The 12,297-nt window shown below is 33.5% G+C and overlaps 1 protein-coding gene across 6 annotated transcripts in view; it reads left to right on the forward strand.

The window, feature by feature from the left end:
• Nucleotides 1–12,297, forward strand: part of LOC121408805 (plexin domain-containing protein 2-like) — a 40,550-nt gene that overhangs the window by 22,260 nt on the left and 5,993 nt on the right. For 5 of the 6 annotated variants that reach the window (XM_041600452.1, XM_041600456.1, XM_041600454.1 and 2 more), the window contains exons 4-11: nt 1,194–1,318; nt 4,623–4,754; nt 5,985–6,054; nt 6,846–7,582; nt 7,924–7,993; nt 8,482–8,600; nt 9,064–9,157; nt 11,425–11,520. In XM_041600452.1, the coding sequence (XP_041456386.1) occupies nt 1,194–1,318; nt 4,623–4,754; nt 5,985–6,054; nt 6,846–7,582; nt 7,924–7,993; nt 8,482–8,600; nt 9,064–9,157; nt 11,425–11,520 (1,443 nt within the window). Of the gene's footprint in view, nt 1–1,193; nt 1,319–4,622; nt 4,755–5,984; nt 6,055–6,845; nt 7,583–7,870; nt 7,994–8,481; nt 8,601–9,063; nt 9,158–11,424; nt 11,521–12,297 lie in introns of all 6 variants that reach the window. The other variant, XM_041600457.1, reaches the window with a different exon arrangement.

Here is a 12,297-nt window from a genome sequence, read left to right on the forward strand (position 1 = left end):
TCAATCATTAACATTTGAAAATTGGAATTTCATGTTTTGTATCATGTATATGGGTGCAGCCATGTTAGTGTTCAGTCTATCTGCGACTTTAAATTACCCCGCTGCAGAATTGCAGTGGGGTATGTTGCAAACTAAACAAAATGGCAGCACCCACAAATTGGGATTGTAATATGGGCCGGTAAATTCAAGCAAGAAAATTCAGAAATCCTGCTCGCTACTACATGTATTATTTCTAAAGCTCTTCTTGATTCATTAATGGTTTTGTATCATATGAAAGTCTTGATTTATAGATTTACACAAGGAAATATAGCACTTAAAAGTAGTTGATATCTATAGTCATTGGTAAAACTGAATTTTTCGGTATTTATTTTTATTGCAGTCCAATGATTTTTGCAGAGAAATTTTGGGCAGTTACCGATAAAAAACCCATTATGACCTAGAGCTAAAAATAATAGTATTTGAAGCAAGTTGCCATCATTCAATGTCGCATGATGCATTGTGCGCCATTATTCCATTGTAATGTATGTGTTGAAAAATGTGTATAATGCACATTATAATGCAGCACAGAATGCTGTGAACGAGGAATATAAAACTTGATAGTTGTAATAAATATTAGATGACATGTTACTGGTTGCCTTTTTTGCCAATCTGTCGTAAGTGGTAATAAAGTATAAATGATGCTTTATACCAATCACGACTTGAGTGGCAATAGCACATGAAAAATCTCACAATTACACTGTAATGAACAAAACGTTGGTGAAGACAAATTTAATACTAAATTTTTCATTTTTGACATTTGATGACATGTTACTGGTTGCCTTTTTGCCTATTTGTCATAAGTGGTAATAAAGTATACATGTAAATGATGTCTTACACCAGTCATGACTTGAGTGGCAATATTACCGGTATTTGAAAAATCTCATAATTGCACTGTGTAATGAACAAAACATATTGTGAAGACAAATTTAATACTAAATTATTCATTTTTGTTTACCAGTTTCAAACCTTTTCCTTTTCTGAATATAATTTTCTGGACGTACTTTTCTATGAATTATTCAGGTGATATAATGAATTGTATGCATTTTTTCATATCACTTTTTGATTTATCATTATATTTGTACTATATCATCTTTTTTTATATTCCATTGATATTGTCTACTTCCAATGACCTCCTCCTGTCTTCCCTTCTGCAGAATATAACCTATATTTAGAAGCAGAAGATTTGATATACAACCCTGAATTCAGAGAAAATCATGTACATCGGAGTGTCAGACAAGCAGTAGACAATACTCCAGTCACAGAAAATATCACCAAAGTGGTAAGTGCACAATCAGGAACACTTGTTTGAAGACACTGATAAATGCCAAATTTCCAATTGAGTTCGTTCAGAATCCAATAATCTGACCACCCAAGTGTCTGTATGTATGAATAAAAAAAACTATGTGCCAAAGGATTCAGGAAGATATTGTTTAATTGCCTAGAAATGCAAAATAAGTATGATATTTTACCAAAATTTGGGATATTTTTTTTCCACACAATAATAACACACTGTCCCACATACATGTTTGCTTATCTGTGTTGGCGATCTTCTGTGTGATTATTTTTCAGCATTGATTTCATGATTTTACAAAATTGAATTTATTTAACTGCGAGATTAAGATCTAGGATGGTATGGTGAGAGTTAATCTTGGTTTCACAGATTTTCTCAAGGATTAGTGTTTACTCCTCGTAACCACTTTCATTTATCGTTATAGGATTCCATGATGATTGCACCAATTAAAAGCTGCACTTAAATCATAATCTTCACTTTGTACAGAACCGAATGCTCTCATATAACCTTAAACCCTAGGGCAAAAAAAAAAAAAAGATTTGTGTGTGTGCTGAAGCAAAGGGGAACGATTATTATCAGTCAATCTCTTTTTTCCTTAGGTATGATATATGCAAAATCCTTAAACTATTTTTCTTGGGCAAGGATTCCTCGCATAAGGTAGAGTCACGTGCATGCAATGATACATGTAAATGGAGATCAAGGGTTGGTCAGTTTGTATTGTTAAGAATTCCTCCTTGGTATTTCACATGACTTAAGGTCTGAAAATGTCTCTAGGCCTGCATGAATTAGATTATTGATCAATTTGACTGAAGTTTGTTTATCATAATCCCACTCTTTCCTCTTTGGTAATTTAATACACATGCAACATCATATCTCATTCTCCAAGAGCTTAATAGTACTAAGGCTTTTAGGATTGTCCCGTAGGTCAATATTTTCCTATGGCTGTTTTCATTTCATTATGGTTCAATTTTGCTTTATACTATACATGTAGGTTGTGTAAATTATGTAAATTTTACATATATTTTCAGGATTTCAGGTATGACAACATATTCACAATGCTGTGTTTATTACATCATAGTTCAATTCGGTTCATTTTGGCTCTTGATAGTTCAATACAAAAGGTTGAACTTGTTCATATACATCACATGTTTTTGTACTGTAGTTGATGTACTGTAACATGCACAATATACACAGTGTAGGCAATGTAGATTACATGGCCTCTCGCACCTTCCTCCCTCCCCCTCTTTAGGCTCTTCCTGTCCCCATGTCAGACATCAAACCAAATTATCACATTAACGTCATAAATTGATTTGGATCTTTTACGTCTGCAAACCCTCTGACTCACCTTCAAGGGTGTGTGTGTGTCATACACCCATTGGCACGGTTATAGTGATCTGAAGGAAACTTATTTTTTTAATGTCAGGAAGTGTTGTTGTTTGATTCTTTGTTCTAGAGAAGGTGATAGGGGATTGTAATGGGCGAAGCAGAATGATGATTAAAAAGTAATGGAACAAATGCAAGCATGAGAAAAGAACAAGACAAAAAACAATACAAAGAATGGAAAAGGAACTTATGCCCCCCCTAAAAACCAAGAGGCAGAAGAACAAAATAATAACAAAAACAGAATAAGAACTGGGAGAAGAGATAATAATAAAAAAAAAAAATGTTTAGACAAAAATGTGATACAAGAGAGTTTTGAAAAGAGAAATAAAGGAGATAAGAGACAAAAGTGGAAACTGGAGAAAGTAGACAAACTACCGCAGTCAAGGTACAATAGAGAGGATGCAAGATAACAGAAACAGGAGAAAGGGGTTCGAAGATATATAAGACAAAATACAAGTGAAGAGAGTGGAGACAGTAGACAAGAGAGAGAGATGAAAGATATGAACAAAAATTAGATTAAGAAAAAGAACTCGAACAATAGCAGGATTAGAAATAACTACAGCAGTAACAGGAACAAAAACAAATAATAGAGATCCACAAAAATAAACATGAGATTGATGCCAAGATGTTTTATAAAAATAATGTTATTAAAATGATAGATCATTAAGTGCATTTCTGTGTCATGACATGGATAGTACAAGGACGTTGATAAACAATTTGGATAAGAGTTCATTTTACTTAATAACATTATTTCAAAAACAGGAAATATAAAATACCAGCGATTAAACTTGGCTCAAGGAATCATCGCATGATATTATGATCAGGTTACAAAAATAGCCTAGCTTGGCATCCAACAGCAATCGCTGTGACTGAGATCAATTCCCAAGCTATTCCACGTTGAAACATGATATTGCACTGAATTATCTTTGGAAAGAGATCTGGCCTGGTTGACCCCATCTATATACTTTTGTGATTTTAATTAATGCATGAAGGCCTACATAAATTTTATATGTACATAGTGGTGACCTGAAGGTTGTAGTTTATCTCCCAGGCTCTCTGAATTTTGACCATTCTAAGCTCATTAATACTTATTCCTTATTTCATCAGTGATTTTACTACACTTGTCCATTCTTTCAAAAGCCAAATCATCACTATTTTTTCAGTTAAAAGGGTGGGTGATATTTCTGTAGACTGTTGTATACTACTAGTACTTCAAGCATATCAATATTACTTTTGACATGTGTATAGTATGTTTCTTTGTGTGTTTTTTCTCTGAATCTGTGTTTGTGGAAAAATTGAACAATTTGTTTTTTGATATGATAATGATCAATCCCAGTTATCTCCTCTATTTTTATGTATGTATCTGGAGAGAGGGGGTAAGGGTGATTGCTGCGATTGTGAGGTGAATCTGGCCAACCCTGTTAAGACCAGAATATTAACTTTAGATTCACTTACAGTACCAGTCGCAATTCTTTCACTTACTGTTACCTGTTGGAGCAGGAGAACAATAGATTCGGTCCACTAAATCTCTGGTGAGTCAAAGAATTGTGACTGTTAGTGTACATGTATATCTCTACATGTACAATGGGATTTTCCCTTTCAAAAGGCATACAATATAACAGTACATGCAGTGCTCACAGCTAATCTCAATATAAATTGTTTTACATGTACAATCAGGGTATAGCCACCTGTCTCATTTGACTATTAAAAAGTTGTCGTTTTTCTTTAATCCTTCATTTTTTGTGTGTTGTAAACAAGTAACACCTTTTCTGTGATTTGATATCACCAGCATAAATAAAGTTTATCTTAAACCTGAATACCTTTTGTAAATGAGATTGCAATGTGTATTCACTGTACACCCTCCTATACCACATAATTAACCATGCACCCCTCATTCCGCTTTCAACAGGATAATCACAATTACTACCGAGTGACGTATCACTCGGGTGTTAATAATGAGGGCAGTCGTTACTGGGTTGATCTGACGCAGCTGAAAGCAAAGAAACATCCAAACTTATCGACCAACCCAAGATTAGCAGCGGTAAGTTTCATTTAATCCTCAGGGGCTACTCCCACACATGTTGTTTCAATGTGCTGGTGCGAACAATGTTGCATCATAGAAAATACATGTTTCTTGCATATACCTGTACAACCTGGTATGATTCATTCCTTTAAATGTTTTCATGCTAAAACTGGGGTCATAATATCTAATTCCTTTGGAAGAGACATACGGTATCATGATGTGATGTAAACAAGAACATCATTAGTATGATTACATGTACATCCTTAACGTACATATATACAATTCATAGTTTGATCATATTTCTATTTTCATGATCAAGGTTATTTTCGCTTTCATACGGCTTTGTATTTCCTGTACCACTTCATAAACATCCTTGTCATATCCTCTTTTTCTTCATTAAACAAATAAGATAAAAAGTAAAACATACAGTGTATCCCACAAAAACAATACAAAACTGAGAATAGATGTTTGATCATGACTAAGCATTATTATAATTATATTATACCTCATTGTAAAAATCAACCCTTGTGTAATTTGAGTCCATTTCATTTACACATACTTCACAGACAATGGAAAGTGAATTAAAAGAATTTGGAAAGAGATAAAGTCATTTGGTGGGAGTTACAGTATATGGATTTCAAAGAGAAAATCATATTCTAGAAAGTTTGTTTCCTGCTCTTGAATATGGCACCTTATTCAATGATGGAGGAATAGGAAAGCATTATCTGCATGAACTAATGCATGCATTTCCATAATTTTATGAAACGGACAACTTCACTACAGGATTGTTTTATACCACAAAAACAAACAGTTTGAATGTTCAAACACCATTCTGTTTGTTGATAATCAGCCATGCATATTTTTTTTTCTCCCAATATGTTTGATGCTATAGCAAATAGCCAGTATAAACAATTTTTTTTTAATGCAAGCACTCCTTTAAAACAAATAGAATTTTGTTATTCCTAGATCATTTTCTTCATTGAGGTGACTTATTTTTGCAGGTCAGAAAGTTAACTTCATAGAAATTGTATTTTTCCTTCAAAATTCAGATACCACCTGCAAAATGACTTTTTGGTACCTCTTCTCTGTACATGAAGCATTTGAAGCAAAAAAATACTTTTGTGTTTGTGTCTGAGTCTCTGCTTGCAGACTTTTCACAAATACTCCATACACTCTAACCCTGGATATGATATATTACATCATATTGTTGATGATTTATTTGATTTGTAAATCATATCCTACATACAGAAACTGCCATTAGAGTTTGAGTTTCCTTACTATGGACACAACGTGACAGAGTTATTCCTGACAACAGGAGGTAAGCCATACATACTTATTCTGTGATATACATAAATTTATAAAATATTGTATAAACCTTACTTAGATGTTTGTTTGAGAAGGCATCTCAGAATATCTGAACGTCTACTGAAACAAAAACATTCTTTTTTTCTTAGAATATAGAAATACTAATAGCCTTTATGAGATTGAGTTTGGAATTCTCTCAGAAGCTTTTTCTTCTTTGGCAGTGTAATCACTTTAATTTTTTTTGTCCAAGTATCGTAGTCTTCAGCACGTATGGATAATCAAGTACATCCACAAATACTTTCTGCCTTTATTCCATGAAAGTTTCCTGAGTTATCTTGGCTTCATAAGGGTCTTCCATATCTGAATAAATGTTGTCTCATGGTACCACCACAATTTCATGTTACAAAGAAATGTGAAAGATGAAAATTGGCATTGATCTCAAATTGTATAGTTGAGAGAAAAGAAGTTAGATCAATTTCAATTCGAGTTTGAGTTTGAATCTGTCACAAGTCTTAGTATAAAGACAGGGCCCAGGAATATTGGTACATTCATTTGTCTCTTTCTTGAATCTTTGTGGGTTGTATGTACCTAGGATTGTGTGTTCATCGATACCTTGCAGCGACACAATACATAACTCCTCTCATGGATATTTGTACTTTTATTTTCCTTTTCAATTTCAATCTTTGTGCAGGTTTTATGTACTTGGGTTCTTATGTTCATCGATACCTTGCAGCAACACAATACATCGCCCCTCTCATGGATATATTTACTTTTCTTTTCTTTTCAATTCCAATCTTTGTGCAGGTTTTATGTACTTGGGTTCTTATGTTCATCGATACCTTGCAGCGACACAATACATCGCCCCTCTCATGGATATTTGTACTTTTATTTTTCTTTTCAATTTCAATCTTTATGTAGGTTTTAAGTACTTAGGTTCTTATGTTCATCGATACCTTGCAGCGACACAATACATAACTCCTCTCATGGATATTTGTACTTTTATTTTCCTTTTCAATTTCAATCTTTGTGCAGGTTTTATGTACTTGGGTTCTTATGTTCATCGATACCTTGCAGCAACACAATACATCGCCCCTCTCATGGATATTTGTACTTTTATTTTTCTTTTCAATTTCAATCTTTATGTAGGTTTTAAGTACTTGGGTTCTTATGTTCATCGATACCTTGCAGCGACACAATACATAGCCCCTCTCATGGATATTTGTACTTTTATTTTTCTTTTCAATTTCAATCTTTATGTAGGTTTTAAGTACATGGGTTCTTATGTTCATCGATACCTTGCAGCGACACAATACATAGCCCCTCTCATGGATATTTGTACTTTTATTTTTCTTTTCAATTTCAATCTTTGTGCAGGTTTTATGTACTTGGGTTCTTATGTTCATCGATACCTTGCAGCGACACAATACATCGCCCCTCTCATGGATATTTGTACTTTTATTTTTCTTTTCAATTCCAATCTTTGTGCAGGTTTTATGTACTTGGGTTCTTATGTTCATCGATACCTTGCAGCGACACAATACATCGCCCCTCTCATGGATATATTTACTTTTCTTTTCTTTTCAATTTCAATCTTTATGTAGGTTTTAAGTACTTGGGTTCTTATGTTCATCGATACCTTGCAGCGACACAATACATAGCCCCTCTCATGGATATTTGTACTTTTATTTTTCTTTTCAATTTCAATCTTTGTGCAGGTTTTATGTACTTGGGTTCTTATGTTCATCGATACCTTGCAGCGACACAATACATCGCCCCTCTCATGGATATTTGTACTTTTATTTTTCTTTTCAATTTCAATCTTTGTGCAGGTTTTATGTACTTGGGTTCTTATGTTCATCGATACCTTGCAGCGACACAATACATCGCCCCTCTCATGGCAAATTTTGACCCTGCATCCTCAGTTAACTGCTCTATAAAGTACTTCTCAAATGGTGAGTATGTGGAAAAAGAATAGACTGAGGGTTAAGGTTAAGGATAGGGTATAGCGCTAGGGTTGAAGTTGATTATTCCATTAATGCATGGAATTTACAGAGGAGCAACTGCCGATGGGGCAAATATCATGGATCCCCTAGAATGATAGAATAATGAGAATGGAAAGATGAAAAGTGAATGGATTGAAAAAAAATATAATGGAAAGAAAGAAATCAGGAGCATAATCCAAGGAAAGAAGGGAGAATTTTTGAGAAGGTGAAATGGAGAGAAAGAAGAATAAATGGTTGTAAGAATTAACAGGAGGTGAAGATAAAGAATGAAGAAGAAAGTAATCACCTTATGATAATATATGGTCACTTGTACAAAATATCTTGTAATACCTGTTTAAAAATAATTATCACAAATTGCTTTTTTATTTTTGTTGGAATTATTATTTTTATCATGCTTCTCTGAAAGTGAACCCTGATGTAATTGCTCTCTTTCCTAGGTTCTTTGTTCATTTCCGAATGGACTAATATCCAGCTGGGAGACAACCCTCTAGCAGGTCTCTTTTCTTTCCAAAGTACACTAAGGGACAATGGAGAAATCACATTTGCATACAAGAAGGTCAGTAAACTGTTTAATCTAAAAGCATTACATGCCATTCAACAACCAAAATTAATCCTATATTAGTTAAGCAGATCAATTTCAATGAAAATGTCACCATTTTATAATTTTCATCTTCCATTGATTTTGTACACAAATAAGAAAAATGAGCCGGTTTCTTTTCTTTTTCTTTTTCAATTTTTTAATTTGTTTAATTCGAGCTCTCACGTGATTTTTAACTATTCAAATAGTGTTTTATCATTCTTTTTATGTTGTGCACATGTATGTAAAGGTACATGGATGGGAAAGGATGACCTACTGGTTATACATGTAGTTATTTTAATAATTGACCTTTCCTGGCATCCACAATTGACTCTTCTTATCCTATTGCTTTTATTTTGTTCTTTAAACGTTGGTCTATTCCGAATGAAATGATAAATCTTTCAAAAATGGTATTAACATACTATCTTTTGTTGTTAAACAGATTCCCATCCCTATTGCTAACATCTCAGATGAGGCCCACCCTATGAAGACTGGTATTGCTGATGCCTTCTACATCGATCAGAAGCTAAGCCAATGTAAGTTGCATTCCAAGCCAGTACAAGCTCTTTTTAGTCGGTTCACTTTTTCAAAGGCATGTCCCCATCTATCAAAATGGTCAACCTTGGAAAACAAAATGTTTTCAAGTCAAAGAAATTGTCAACATTTTCCTATTTGGGGGTATTTATGTAACCAGGGGTGGAGCTGCAGTTTAGAGTAGCATGTCACTCAAGGAAAGGAAACCAATGAAATCACTGTAAATACAACAATAATAAACAAGAACAGCAAACAAACACAAACCACAAGAAAATTCTAACACTTATTATTCCAGATTATGATAACAGCACCATAATCTTAATACTATTGAGCTCAAAATCCTTATGATATCTTTGAATTCCTTGCAAAGTATAGCAGCATTTGTATTCAACCACAGTTGTTGGTATTATCATTCGTAATTAATATCAAGCCATAGTATTAGAAAAATACATGATGATATGGAAAACTGAAGTGATCTCTCAATCCTCGTGTGCTTACTAATTAAGAAGCATTATGTTAGTATTTTGCAATCGCATTTGGTATGAGACTGAAACTAGATCTTCTCTCCTACTCTACTCTGCCAGTATTGGATGTCAAGTATACAAGTTGATCAAGTTGATTGTATTAATTACAGTTTAGTGCTTGATATGCAATAGGGCACAACTCTACAAACACAAGGTTTTGAGATATTTAACACATGCTTCCCACTATTTTGGTGTCCTCTATTATGGTCATTGTCCTAGAAGTGTGAAAAACTTCAGAATGTTGCATCTTTCTTTACTGTTCTATACATTCATATCCTTGTTTTAATGACATTTTTTGGTGTTATGCACTTATGCTTGGCTGATTTGCCTCTATTCCACCAGGCTATCAACCACATAATCTTCAGAATCTTATAAATAATACTTTTCCTTAACAATGTACTTTCCTTATTTATAATCATACTAATTTAAGCTTGATTTTGTTCACATAACTTTCCATATTCTCAACAAATTTACATTGAATATTAATCTCAAATTATATTTCCTTTGATTTTCAGTTGCTATTTTTTTTTATTGAAAGTTGAAATTATCTGCAACACCTTTCTCATCAATTGATATATCATGTTAAGAAGTGGCAAAAATAATCATATCTATTCATTGAAATTAGCTAATGGATTTGCTCAAAATATCACATTCTGGAGGAATTCCATGTCTTGATGTGCATGTATAAAATTATGTGTAACATTAGAACCATATTAAGCCAAGTGCGGATCCAAGATATCCGAGTTAAATGCATTTTTCCGGCCCAATTGTCTTGGGACAAAAGAGGCCCTATTATGTTTATGCATGGGCCGGATACTTTCATTGTATAATGTCGGTCTGCATCCGCACTGATAAAAGCTATAGTAGCTCTTGATCTCAAAGGGTGTGTGAGACTAGAGAAAGTCTTGAAATGCTGCTGCAATAATCTTACAGATGTATTGCAATTTTTCATTTGTTCAATTATTATTTCTTTGTTTTTTTATTTATTCGTGTATTTATTTATTTTATTCATTTATGTTTTTTTTTTTGGGGGGTGAGATACAATGTATTGTGATATGTGATGGTTCATACCAATCACACATTACGTGCAGCAAACCATTAAAAGACAAGTCCACCCCAACAAAAACTTGATTTGAATAAAAAGAGAAAAATTCAACAAGCACAACACTGAAAATTTCATCAAAATCGGATGTAAAATAAGAAAGTTATGGCATTTTAAAGTTTCGCTTATTTTCAACAAAATAGTTATATGAACGAGCCAGTTACATCCTAATGAGAGAGTTGATGACATCACTCACTATTTCTTTTGTATTTGATTATATGAAATATGAAATATTTTGATTTTCTCGTCATTGTCATGTAAAATGAAGTTTCATTCCTCCCTAAACACGTGGAATTCCATTATTTTAACATTTTGTGCTTCAGGCAAGGAGGTCCTAATTGTCAAATTCGTAAAAATTGAAATATTGTATAATTCAAACAATAAAAAACAAAAGAAATAGTGAGTGAGTGACATCATCGACTCTCTCATATGGATGTAACTGGCTCGTTCATATAACTATTTTGTTGAAAATAAGCGAAACTTTGAAATGTCATAACTTTCTTATTTTACATCCGATTTTGATGAAATTTTCAGCATTGTGCTTGTCTGATTTTTCTCTATTGATTCAAATCAACATTTTTCTGAGGTGGACTTGACCTTTAAGTCCCAAATGTATGTGTGTTTAACTTTTGTCATTTTATAGGGATCAAGAAGAGGACCATTTATGAATACCATAGAGTAGCCTTAGATACAACGTACGTGAACAATGCTACAGCTGTCACAATTACTCCACTTCCGAGTAAGTTCCTTTGTTTTTAGACTGTGAGCTTGGAAAGTAGTATATTGTAAAACCTTTTATTTTCCTGAATTGTGCAAGTGGTGTTGAAACACAAATTCAACTTCATAAAATACAACATTATGTCCAGTAGGCAATGCCCTGTTCTGCAACAGTAAAACATAGCTAATCAGGAAATGCTGTGTAGTGAAGTGAACATGAAAGAATGGTTCAGTATTTATAAAGTTGACTGGAATTCCACTTTTTTTCTCAAATAGAATCAAACCCTGAATTTTATATTTGGATTGATGGATTCATTTATGTAAATTAAGTCAGTGACTGTTATTTTTTTATCATATTTCCCTTGAAGTAATTTTGACTTTGTTGTCAGTTTCAATCCTTGTCATTCACGAAAAATTATGTAGGTGACATATTCTATTGTGGTAATCTGACATAATTGGCTTCCATGGGGGGGGAAGAAAGTCTTTTGGGGTTAAAACCTTCTTTGACATCGGAAAGTCACACTGCTTTCTATGAAGTTGGCATCCCTACTGTTTTATTTAAAAAACATGGTAGTATGGCATAGCCGTAGGCCTCCTTTACAATATGAAAGCAATTATTATTGCTCGCTGTAGGTCATTGGGTTAAATTATATACCTCATGCTAAGATGTTAATTCTGATTGGTCAAAACTGCATCATGTGATGCAGTACTATTCCATCTATCATCTCAGGGGTTTGACTTACTTAACATTTATGCTATCAAACCCTCTGATAGTATTCGCAACCCCTGAGGGGGCGGG

Source organism: Lytechinus variegatus, chromosome 2 (genome assembly GCF_018143015.1).
Source record: "Lytechinus variegatus isolate NC3 chromosome 2, Lvar_3.0, whole genome shotgun sequence".
Taxonomy (NCBI): domain Eukaryota; kingdom Metazoa; phylum Echinodermata; class Echinoidea; order Temnopleuroida; family Toxopneustidae; genus Lytechinus; species Lytechinus variegatus.